This window comes from Mirounga angustirostris, unplaced genomic scaffold (assembly GCF_029215605.1).
Source record: "Mirounga angustirostris isolate CCGP_5_RB_7025 unplaced genomic scaffold, mMirAng1.0.hap1 SCAF_10, whole genome shotgun sequence".
Lineage (NCBI taxonomy): Eukaryota > Metazoa > Chordata > Mammalia > Carnivora > Phocidae > Mirounga > Mirounga angustirostris.
This window is the reverse complement of record NW_026991718.1, coordinates 114761196-114772473: the sequence shown is the minus strand read 5'-3', so window position 1 is coordinate 114772473 and position 11278 is coordinate 114761196. Positions and strand designations below refer to the sequence as shown.

Sequence of the window (11278 nt, the reverse complement as noted above, 5' to 3'; positions counted from 1 at the left end):
TTCATCTGAGAGTGTCTCTTATGGGCAGGACTGTTCATGGAAGGGTGGGAACAGAGGACAAGAAAGACAAACTCTTCTGGCCCTAGGAACAAAACACATTTATTCCAGCAAAGAAGCAGGTAATCTGAAAACCCTCTGGAAACAGCCTGTCTGAACATCCCCTGAAGCAAATGGGCAGACAAGCACTGCCATCTGGCACAAAAGAGAATTCAGATCTAGAACAGAAGCAGCAAAGTATTTAAAAAAAATAATAATCAATTCTTTTGGGACTCACACACAGGCATTTCTAAGGACAAATGCATATCCAGAGATAAGTACTGGTGCTTCCTGAGAGAGCTGACATAGGATTACAGAGCTGCCTCCCTGCTTCAGTCTAGACCCTCACTTGCCTTCTGCATACTTAACTTGGGTAAGGGACATGACCTTCAGGTCCCTGTTCTGGGCTCCAAGGGCTCTTGAGGTCTAGGGGCACAGCAATCTGAGGCTAACCTGGGCCATGTCCCATCTATCTGGCAGCCACAGGAAGTTGCCTCCACCCAAGGGCAAAGCTGGTCCTTGGTCCCAGACAGCTGGTCAAGGGAGGTGGTGTGGGTCAGCCCTGGCCCTCAGCACTCCTGGATGGGGACAGGGAGGGTGGGCAAAACTTTGGAAAGCCAAGCAGGGGGAAGCCTGGGTAAAGGGCAAGGTCTTGTTTACTGGATGGTCAGGCAGCGGTGGTTGAAGAGCTGGCAGATGACAGTTGGGTCAGCCACAGTAGACGTGTCCCCCAGGTCGTGGTCATTCTGAGCAATCTTCCGAAGCACCCGCCTCATGATTTTCCCTGGAGGGAAAACCACAGCCTTCTGGTTACCTGGTAATAGCACTGACCCACTCCAGCCCTGCCGAAGAGGCTTCCATCCACACACACTCCACCACCATTAGGCCTTGGCCAATCCCAAACCCAATCCCTTGAGGCCTCTGAACATACCTGAGCGGGTTTTAGGCAAGCCAGGTGCATTCTGGATATAATCCGGAGTGGCAATGGGGCCAATCTTTTCTCTAACTGTAACCAAGAAATCATTAAGCATTTCTTTAGTACCCTTAGCCACGCTCCCAAAAACCAAGGTAGAGATGGCTTTGTTCCCTCCCTATTTCCTCTCCAAGGCCCTGCCCACAGAGTCATTCTTGGAGTCATTGCCTATCTTTCTCTCTCTTTTTTTTTGAAAGATTTTATTTATTTATTTATTTGACAGAGACACAGCGAGAGAGGGAACACAAGCAGGGGGAGGGGGAGAGGGAGAAGCAAGCTTCCCACCGAGCAGGGAGCCCGATGCGGGACTCCATCCCAAGACCCTGGGATCATGATCTGAGCTGAAGGCAGATGCTTAACAACTGAGCCACCCAGGCACCCCAGTCTTTCTCTCTTTTTAACACACTGTCTTTTACTATCTCATTTTATTTTAATCTACCTTCATGGAACTCAGACTCTAAAAATCAGCCTGCTAGAATTTAAATCCCAGTTTACTAGCAGTGTGGCCTTGGGCAAGTGACTTAACTTCTCTGAGCCTCAATTTCTTCATCTTTAGGATGGGAGTAACAATAGGATCTATTTCACAGTGGTGATTATCGGGATTAAATGGATTAATGCATTTAAAGGACTTAGCCCAGTGGTGGCACAGAGAATTCTATAAATGTCAGCCATTAGCATCCTAGTGGACAGACTAGTGGGGACTGAGTGGGAAGAAGACAAGCAGCCCCTAAGGCCCCCTGGGATCTTTCTGTGGTTCGCAGCTTGCTCTAGCCTCTCCCCAACAACTTGCTGTGCTAACTGGGTTGTCAGGTCAGACCCTACAGTCCCTGCTTGGGGAGGCTCCTCACTCTGCTTCTTGAGCTCCTCGGTGAGGGTGGGGCTGAAGGTGTAGCCATCGCACAGGGTGACAAAGCAGTAGAGGCATTCGCCCTTCACAGGATGAGGGTGGCCGACCACAGCTGCCTCTGCAATAGCCTCATGTTCCACAAGTGCTGATTCCACCTCTGCTGTGCTCAGCAGATGTCCTTGTCAAGGGAAAGCAAGTGCCATGAGAGAGATCCCAGCCTCTACCCCAGCCCCTGTTCCATCTATGCCAGCAGGGCAGTCCTGGTCTGGTCAAGTGGGGAAGCCCCTTCATTCATTCCTCACATGACCTGCTTCAGTTGTCCCACCATCCCAGTTCCCCTCCTCCAGGCACATTCCAGTGTTTATCACTCTTCCTCCAAAACCTGTACCCAGAACTGAATGCTGCACTCCAAGCGTGGTTTGTCTAGAGGACATCCTGGCTCGCTCAGAAGGCTTTGGCTGGGACTTACTGGGAGAGTAGTGCTAATGAGAAGGGAAAATGGTCTCTGGCCCTCACCAGATACATTTAGCATATCATCAATCCTGCCAGTGATCCAGTAATAGCCATCCTGGTCCCGCCGGCAGCCTGGAAAGAGAAGAAATGCACAATGTAATGAATATCCCACAGTAGGATACATGATCCACATTACCAAAATGCTACACCCACTAATAGCCCCCTAACAAGTCTTCCTGCTTCTAAACTCTCCCACATGGTAGCCAGGCTCCAAGACAGCTACACTGATTTCCACTTTCTGATATTCTGACTCCCGTGTAGTCCTCTTTCTCATTGTACTAGGGTTAGTCTCTGTAATCAATAGAATTTGGCAGAAGGGATGGTATGTCATTTCTGAAATTAGATTCTAGAAGACACTGTGGCATTCTCTCAGATGATTTGCTCTAGGGGAAGTCAGCTGCCATGTCATAAGTAGCCCTATGGAGAGGCACACGTGGTGAAGAACTGAGGGTTCCTGCCAACAGCCACATGAGTGAGCTTGGAAGTGTGTCCTCCAGGCTCAGTCAAACCTTCAAATGACTGCAGCCCCAACCAACAGCTTCACTGCAACCCATGAGAGACTCTGAATGAGAACTACGGGCAAAGCCACTCACAAATTCCTGATCGTCAGAAACTGTATGAGATAATATTTGTTGTTTTAAGCTGCCAAGTTTGGGGGTAATTTTTTCCATGGCAATAGATAATTAATACACCCACCTAAAGTCTGTTCTCCATAAATCAAAGTTATTTTCTAAACAATAAATCAGTTCTTATCACTTCTCTGCTTACAAGCCCTAAAGGTCTCCCCGACTGTACACTGGATAAAATCCAAAGTCCCCACCATGGCCCACAAGGCCCCACATTATCTACCTCTCCAACTTCATGTAACATTCTTCCCTTTGCTCACTACATGTCAGACACACAGGCTTCAGTCTGTTCCTCAGACATTTCAAGCTGGTGTCTCTGCACAGAACACTCACTCCAGATTTTCCCATGCCTGGCCTCCTTCTCACCCTGGCGGTCTCTGGTTAAACAAATATCACTTCAAAGAAGCCTTCTTTCACCATCCCATGTATGGTGGCCATTCCTGTAGACATTCTTTATCCTGTTACCCTATTTATTTTTCTTCATAGCACTTGTCACTGAGATAAGCTTATTCACTTGTTTGCTAAATTTATTGTCTGCCTCCCCTTACTAGAATATAAGCCCCCTGTGAACAGAGACCTTGCCTACCTTATTCATGGTAATAATCCCTGAACTTAGATCAGTGCCTAGACATAATACATGCTCAATAAGAAGCTATGGATGAAGGGATTGGTGGAGAGAGTCATGGGCAAACATAGGCTCCAGACATGAGGATGCATATGACATAGTAATACACAGTGCTACATGCCCTATTTCTTTTAGCACAGGAACAGTGGAAATAAGAACTTCTTGCCTCATATATCACGTCAGGTGGTACCATGCTGAGACCCTCCATGCAACACTCATTCCTGCTCTTACAGTCTTCTCTACAGCTCTACCTGGATATTAGACACTGACACATAGAATACGTTCCTCTCTGTTTTTCGTCACCACTAACCAGTTCTTCCTGAAAATGGAAGGGGAAGGTACATGTCAAGGTGGGAGATACGGGAAAGGGAGCCAAGGCTCACCATCTCCTGTTACATAGTAACCGGGGAACTTCTTAAAGTAGGTGGTCTCAAAGCGTTCATGGTTCCCATAGACTGTGCGCATGATTCCTGGCCAGGGCTGCTTGAACACCTAGGGAGTGAGAAAGGCACAGTGGTCACATGGGCTATACTGTGTCTCACTGGAAGACGAGACACTGTCTCACTCACAGCCTGGGCAATCACAGTTTTGCCCAGCCTGAGGAGAAATGGCCTGAATGCCCTTCCTGAGAAGAGGACAAAGTACAGGCTGTGGAGAAAGACCACCCAGACTGAGAATCCTGGCTCTGCTACTTAGTGTGTGACCTCGGGTTAGTAACTTTGCCTCTCTAAGCTTCAGATCCTCTTCTGTAGATCAGAGAAAGTAATCTCATCCTCCCAAAGTTACTGTGAAGATTGAATTAATGGTATGTGGAAGTTGCCTAGTACAATGTTCTGCTAGTGATAAGCATTTAGTAAATTTGAGTCTCCTCAGGAAACCAAGTCCAGTTTGATACAAATGAAAATAGTCATGTAAAAGTGAAAAAGTATTGCCCCAATCAATAACGTCCTGTGGTAGTAGATTGATGAGATGGATGAAATTCTAGGCTAAGAGTCAGAAGGCATGGATTTAAGTCCTGTCCTTGTTACTAACTTGCTCTTAGTAAAAGTAAAGTGGGATGGAGGGTGGAGAGTGGGGGCTGATGATCTTCCTACAAGTACTAATATAAAAATCACAACCGCTAACATTTGTTAAACACTGTTAGGTTCTATGCTAAATCCGTCAAATTGATTATCTAATTTAATCGATCCAGCAACTTGAGGAGACAAAGGTACTATATGACCCTATTTTACAAATGAAATTTAAGTTCAAAGGGGTTAGGCAACCTATCTGAAGTCACAGAAGAGGCAGAGCTAGGATTTGAACCCAAGCAGGCTGACTCTGGAGCCTGTATGATTCTCTACTGTTATGAAGACTCCTTTCACACTAGAACTTTTGTCAAAGAGAGTTAGCACTAAGTCTTCCAGACCCCAAAAGGCATCATGAGGAAACTTGAGCAGAGTCCTTAAGAGCCAAAGTGGGCCAAAAGGCAGAGAGGCAGGCTAAATAACCAGAAGGATTTCCTCCAGGGTCTTGCAGAGGATAAACCCTCAACCATGGAGCTTTAGCCACAAGCACCTACCAGTAGAAATTAGGTTCTAAACTCTGAAGCAAAGTACAGCATCCCTTGCTGTACTCTTTCCTCCCAACTCCTCAAAGACATCCAAGGGTCAGGACCTCACCAGGTAACCTTCAGCTTCACCTTCCAACTCTTCCCCAGACTCATTCAAAATTGCAGGAGCTACACCAAAGAACGGGAAGGTCTAAAAGCAAACAGGAGACAGGACTCAAGGAGAGAAATGAGGCAACTGTGACTCAACTCTTTACCTCTCCCAGGGACCCTCAGAGCCCCAGGTTCCTCACACATATTAGTCTAGTCCCCCACCCTCTATCTAGGCCCAGAGACTCTACTCCTGCCTAGCCCAGTACCAGCCAAGGGAGCCTCACTCACAGCAGAACCAGGCTTCATTGGTGTGGCACCAGGGAGGGGGGTCAGCATATGGCCACCCTGTGGAAGTCAGAGATCGGGGGTTTGAGTCAGTCTTCCCACACTGTCCCTCAGCCCCAGCCTTCTGATTCCTTTACTTACTGTCTCTGTCTGCCAGAAGGTGTCCACGATGGAACAGCGCTGGGCACCTACCACCTGGTGGTACCACAGCCAGGCCTCAGGGTTAATGGGTTCACCCACTGTGCCTAACACCTGTAAGGATGCCCGGCTATGCCTTGGGCAGGGGAGTGAGAAGAAAGGAAGGCTCTGAGTACCACTGGGAACCAGGAAGACATGCCCAGGCTCTTCTGCCCCCTCCCCTATTCTAGGCCAAGGAGTTGGAACAGTGGAATGGAAAAGACTGTACACAAAGGCCAGCACCTAGCTCTGACGGACCCCCATGGGGCAACAGCTGGGGAGGGGGTCTCACCGGGTGACAGGCTCATCTCCATACTTCATGAGCAGGCGGATAGCCGTGGGTGCTGTGTAGAACTTGGTCACCTTGTACTTGTCCACGATGTTCCACAGGCGGCTCACGTCCGGGTATGTGGGAATCCCCTCAAACTGACCCCAGTGAAGGCTGGTCATTCCCAGTCCTTTCCAACAGTCCCTCAATTCCCCTATCATACCCCAGGCTCAGTATTTTGCCCTTTCTGACACACCCATGTCTTCACTCCCTTACGGACAAGTCAACCCCCTCAGAATTCTTCTTTCTCCAGGCAACAGCTCATTGTGTAAGTCCCCCTGTCCCTAGACCAAGTGGCCTTGGGAGACTGTCACCCAGGATCATCTTGTCCACCCCTAAGTAGGCCAAGTAGCCATGGGTCCCAGCTCCCTTCTCACCAAAACACCAGTGGCACCATTGGCCAGTGGCCCGTAGGTGACGTAGGAATGGCCAGTGATCCAGCCAATGTCTGCTGTGCACCAGAACACATCCTCCGCGTGGAAGTCAAACACGTACTTGAAGGTCGTGGCCACATAGAGCATGTAGCCCCCAACAGTATGTACCACACCCTGGAGGAAGAATAGGGCCTCAGCTTGGAAACTTGGACTCACCCCCACAGAGCACCAAATGTAGGCTGGGCAGAGCTAGAGGAAGATCCTCCCCAGGGATTCTGGCCCTGCCAGCACCCCTTTCATAGCAACCATCTCTCTTCTGTCCCCTTTTCGCCATGTTCCCATCTCACACACCATACACATACATAGTCAGTCATCATTCATCTCCACGCCCTAAGATGGTATTTCTGAGCCACTGGAATTACTCTCATACACACGAACATAATTCACCTCTCAACCCTACACAGCCACACACACACACACACACACACTTGCCTTGGGTTTGCCTGTAGAGCCACTGGTGTACAGGATGAAGAGTGGGTCCTCAGCATCACACCACTCAGGCTCACACTCATCCTCTGCCTCTTGCATGAGTTCATGCCACCACAAGTCAACCCCTTGGTTCCAGGAGATCTGCAGGGTTAGGAAGACAGGAATGGGCAGGGAAGAACTGTGAACAGCTCAAGATAGGAGCAGAGATACACTTACCTGGCACCTGGGGTTGGGGAAGTCCTGCCAGGTGGAGGTGCTGGGAGGAGGGGGAGAAATGTGGAATGAGACAGAACAGGAGCAGAACAGCAGGCTTCTTGGGTACTCCTAACACCCTGCTCCCGAGCTCCCCTCATGTAGCCTCAGGCTGAGGAGGACACCTTGGTTGGTCCCTTCTCACCCTTTAGTTCTTAGCTGAAATGTAACCTTCGTAGAAGGGCTTTCCCTGAACAGTATCTGGTAGATTCCCAACCCCGCCCTCACCCTTGCTGGTATTCTTGACTACTACACCATATTTCCTTCCCAACCAGTACATATTTCTAGTTATTTAGTTGTTCTCCTTGATTACTATCTCCCCAACTAGATAGTGACCTCTATGAGAGCAGTGGCATGTCTTTTTCTTTTTCTTTATCCCCAACAGCTAGCAAAATGCCTGGCACTCAATATGCACTCTGTAAATTTTTGTTGGATGAATGAATATGCATACAAAGGCCTACATACAAACATATGTACTTATGGGACTAGTGGCTTATCAGCAGGGATGCGGACACCACCCAATTCAGAAATGCAAAATTAGTCAGAGTCTGCAGGTGAAGTGGTCACCTGGCCCTGTTAGTATTGAAAAAAAAAAGTCAACAGCTTTTGGTCCAAGCACTTTTTCCTGAATGTCTAGACCTCATCAATATCTGTAGGTTCCTACCCTAGCTCTGCCCCCACCTTCACACCACTGGTACCAATGGGTTTCCCATAGAGATATTTGCTTAAAGTTCCATTCAGCAGAAACCCTGCTTTAAGTTGGTGGAAAAGGACCAATATGGACTTCTTTTCCCAGTAGAGGGATGTCCCCCTACACTAGAGTACTTTTGATAACTACTTTTGGATCTATCATCCTGAAATTTTCTAACCTCTCATTGAAACTATTTTACTTTCCTAATTGTATCACCTCTTTGAACAGCCAGTTTTCAGAGTCTACTCTGTATTGAGGGAAGGTGGGATTCCCTGAACTTCTCCAAAAATTGCACTGGATCTCAATCCCGGTTCTGCCACTTCCTACCTATGTAGGTCCTTGGGCAAGTCACTTTACCTCCAGTTGGTCCTTTTTAAAATGAGGGTAGTCATTCTTTCTTTAATGGTCTCACAGGATTTGGGGAACATCAAAAGAAAAAGGCATTATCTAGAAAATATCATACCTTGAATTGTCCTGTGGGGTGGGAAAGACTGATGAATGTCAGGAAGGATAGAATTTAGTTCAGTTCCACTGAACTCCTCTGGGAAATAAATTCAAGGGTGTGAAAATGGGAACTGTTTGGGGTTTGCTTTAGCTGTCACAAAGCCCTTTCATATTCATTAGCTTCTTGTATGTTCAATGGCTCTGGCTGGCAGGTAGACATGATAATGTAAGAGAAATACCCTACTCCCTATTCCTATGATATGGCCATATGCTAGTTTATTGTGTACATAGTTGGTTAAAAAACCTCAAAGTGTTAAACACATACCTTGATAAATTACAAAATGACTCTCCAACCACTCTCCTCTTTCTGTACTATCTGCCCCTTACTTTAGAGAATTTGAAGCGTCTGGCACATAAACATCGTAAGAATGACAGGCTTAGGGGAACCTGGGTGGCTAAGCTGGTTAAGTGTCTCTCGGTTTTGGCTCAGGTCATCATCTCATGGGTCGTGGGATAGAGATCAAGCCCCACATCGGGCTCAGTGTGGAGCCTGCTTGAAGATTCTCTGCCAACTGCCCCCACTCACGGGCTCTTTCTCTCTCTAAAGTAGATAAATAAGTCTTAAAAAAACAAAAAAATGACAAGTCCAGACCGAGTGTGGCACCATTAAAAAAAAGAAGAAAAAGAAAGAAGAGAAAGAGGCTTGCCCACAAGCTAGAAAACACTAAAACACACCCTATTTTTTTAGTGGAATAGCCATATGGGTCTACACATACATTGACACATGGAAATTTTTTTTTCCTGCCAAATGATCTTCTTGAGATGAGGGCCTTAATGTATTTAAGCAGGAAAGTGTCAATATTGCTTTGGGCAAATGGTCTACAGTACTGGTTTGAATTGTCTTAGAAGAGGCACTAGGTACATATAAAGGCAAAGCATAGTTACACTGTGGCAATGAGGGGATTCTTGTAATCTTGTAAAACTGTTTCCTTTGTGGGTATGTGGGTGAGAAGGGCCAGTACCCCAGGTATGGAACTGATAACCAGCACTAGGAAGCGGGGTGAGTTCCATTAGTGGTTGGTTAGGAATTCGGTGTGTGCCTATTAGGGCCCACAGCTTTGAACCAGGAAGGTTTCAATTTACTGAAATAAGAATTGATTTGGCCTTTGTGCTTGGACCAGGATAGCTTCAGGGAGGGCAACTGCCAGGTGTGAGAGAGGAACATGAGGAAGCCCATAGGAGACATGAGTGAGGAGAGTACCTCCAAATTGTGCCAGGCCCTCCCTTTAAAGAATGCTTAAGGATGATGGGATGTGGAGCTCTCTCAAGATTTCTGCAGCTCTGGGGTACCTGGGTGGCTCAGTTGTTAAGCGTCTGCCTTTGGCTGGGGTCATCGTCCTGGGGTCCTGGGATCGAGCCCCATATCGGGCTCCCTGCTTGGCGGGGAGCCTGCTTCTCCCTCTCTCACTCCCCCTGCTTGTGTTCCCTCTCTCACCAACTCTCCCTCTGTCAAATAAATAAATAAAATCTTAAAAAAAAAAAAAAAAAAGATTTCTGCAGCTTTGACTGCAATTATCAGACCAACAAACCTGGACTTTATAAGCCTATTCTTATGGTCTTTGGTTTTTTGATAACTGATTATTTTCACCTCCAAGAAACAAAAATCCAGGAGCCTGTGGCCTAAGGGTCTCTGGTATTAATAATTATAGGAGTTGGGGCGCCTAGGTGGCTCAGTCGTTAACCATCTGCCTTCGGCTCGGGTCATGATCCCAGGGTCCTGGGATCGAGCCCCACATCAGGCTCCCTGCTTGGCAGGAAGCCTGCTTCTCCCTCTCCCCCTCCCCCTGCTTGTGTTCCCTCTCTCGCTGTGTCTCTCTCTCTGTCAAATAAATAAATAAAATCTTTAAAAAAAATAATTAAAGGGGCACCTGGGTGGCTCAGATGGTTGAGCGTCTGCCTTTGGCTCGGGTCATGATCCCAGGGTCCTGGGATCGAGCCCTGCATCGGGCTCCCTGCTCGGCGGGAAGCCTGCTTCTCCCTCTCCCTCTCCTCCTGCTTGTGTTCCCTCTCTCACTGTGTATCTCTCTGTCAAATAAGTAAATAAAATCTTTAAAAAGAAAAAAAATAATTAAAGGAGTTTATTTCTTTTCTGGTTTCCCTTTAAAAATGCCAGGCTACCTGCTATGTTAAAAGCAATAAAAGCTAACATTTATAGAGTAGTTACTATGTGCCAAAAACCTTATATATACTGACAAAATCCTATCAGGTAGGTACAGTTATTATCCTTATTCTACAGATGGGGAAACTGAGGCAAGAGAGCTTAAGTAGTTTGTCCAAGCTTCCACAGTAGCAGGTGACAGAACTAGGATCTGAACCCAAGTGGTCTGGCTTCAGAGTCTATACTTGAACCACTGAGTTTGTTACATCTTTCAAGAGAAATGTCTTAGGTCTCTGTCTGACTTTTAAAAGGAAAGTAATGTTCCCTGGGAATCAGATCTGTCTCCACCATGCTATGAGAACAGAGAAAAAAGATTATATTTACCATTAGCAGAAGAGGTTAAGCATAGATTTAGAGTAAGACACCCTATGAGGATGGTAAAATTCAGAGGAATAATGGGTTTTGTGTTTTGTTTTAATAAACAAAGCATTTAAGCCTGTATTATCATCTCTTCATTGCTGATAAGGTAACTGAAACTCAGAGAGGAGAGGTGACTTATTCTAGGATATACAGCTAAAAATCGGTCTCTGGACTCCAAGCCCAGCCTTTCGCTAGTCTAATCTGCTTTGAGCCCCCACTTAGGAATCTCACATCTTAGAAGCACCTACAAAGTAATTTTTTTTTTTTTAAGATTTTATTTATTTGACAGAGAGAGACACAGCGAGAGAGGGAACACAAGCAGGGGGAGCGGGAGAGGGAGAAGAAGGATTCCTGCGGAGCGGGGAGCCCGATGCGGGGCTTGATCCCAGGACCCCGGG

The 11278-nt window shown here is 47.0% G+C and overlaps 1 protein-coding gene across 4 annotated transcripts in view; it reads right to left on the bottom strand.

Moving 5' to 3' along the window:
- Positions 1–80: 80 nt before the first annotated feature.
- The window catches only part of ACSS2 (acyl-CoA synthetase short chain family member 2), a 48739-nt gene continuing 37541 nt past the window's right edge, over positions 81–11278 (bottom strand). For 2 of the 4 annotated variants that reach the window (XM_045885657.3, XM_045885658.2), the window contains 11 exons: positions 6919–7056; positions 6430–6600; positions 6017–6150; positions 5689–5821; positions 5551–5607; positions 5282–5362; positions 4004–4112; positions 2373–2441; positions 1858–2034; positions 968–1042; positions 81–820 (listed from right to left, as the gene is read on the bottom strand). In XM_045885657.3, the coding sequence (XP_045741613.1) occupies positions 693–820; positions 968–1042; positions 1858–2034; positions 2373–2441; positions 4004–4112; positions 5282–5362; positions 5551–5607; positions 5689–5821; positions 6017–6150; positions 6430–6600; positions 6919–7056 (1272 nt within the window). In that variant the 3' untranslated portion in view covers positions 81–692. The remainder of the gene's footprint in view (positions 821–967; positions 1043–1857; positions 2035–2372; positions 2442–4003; positions 4113–5281; positions 5363–5550; positions 5608–5688; positions 5822–6016; positions 6151–6429; positions 6601–6918; positions 7057–11278) is intronic. The other 2 variants (XM_054510067.2, XM_064573064.1) reach the window with 2 other exon arrangements.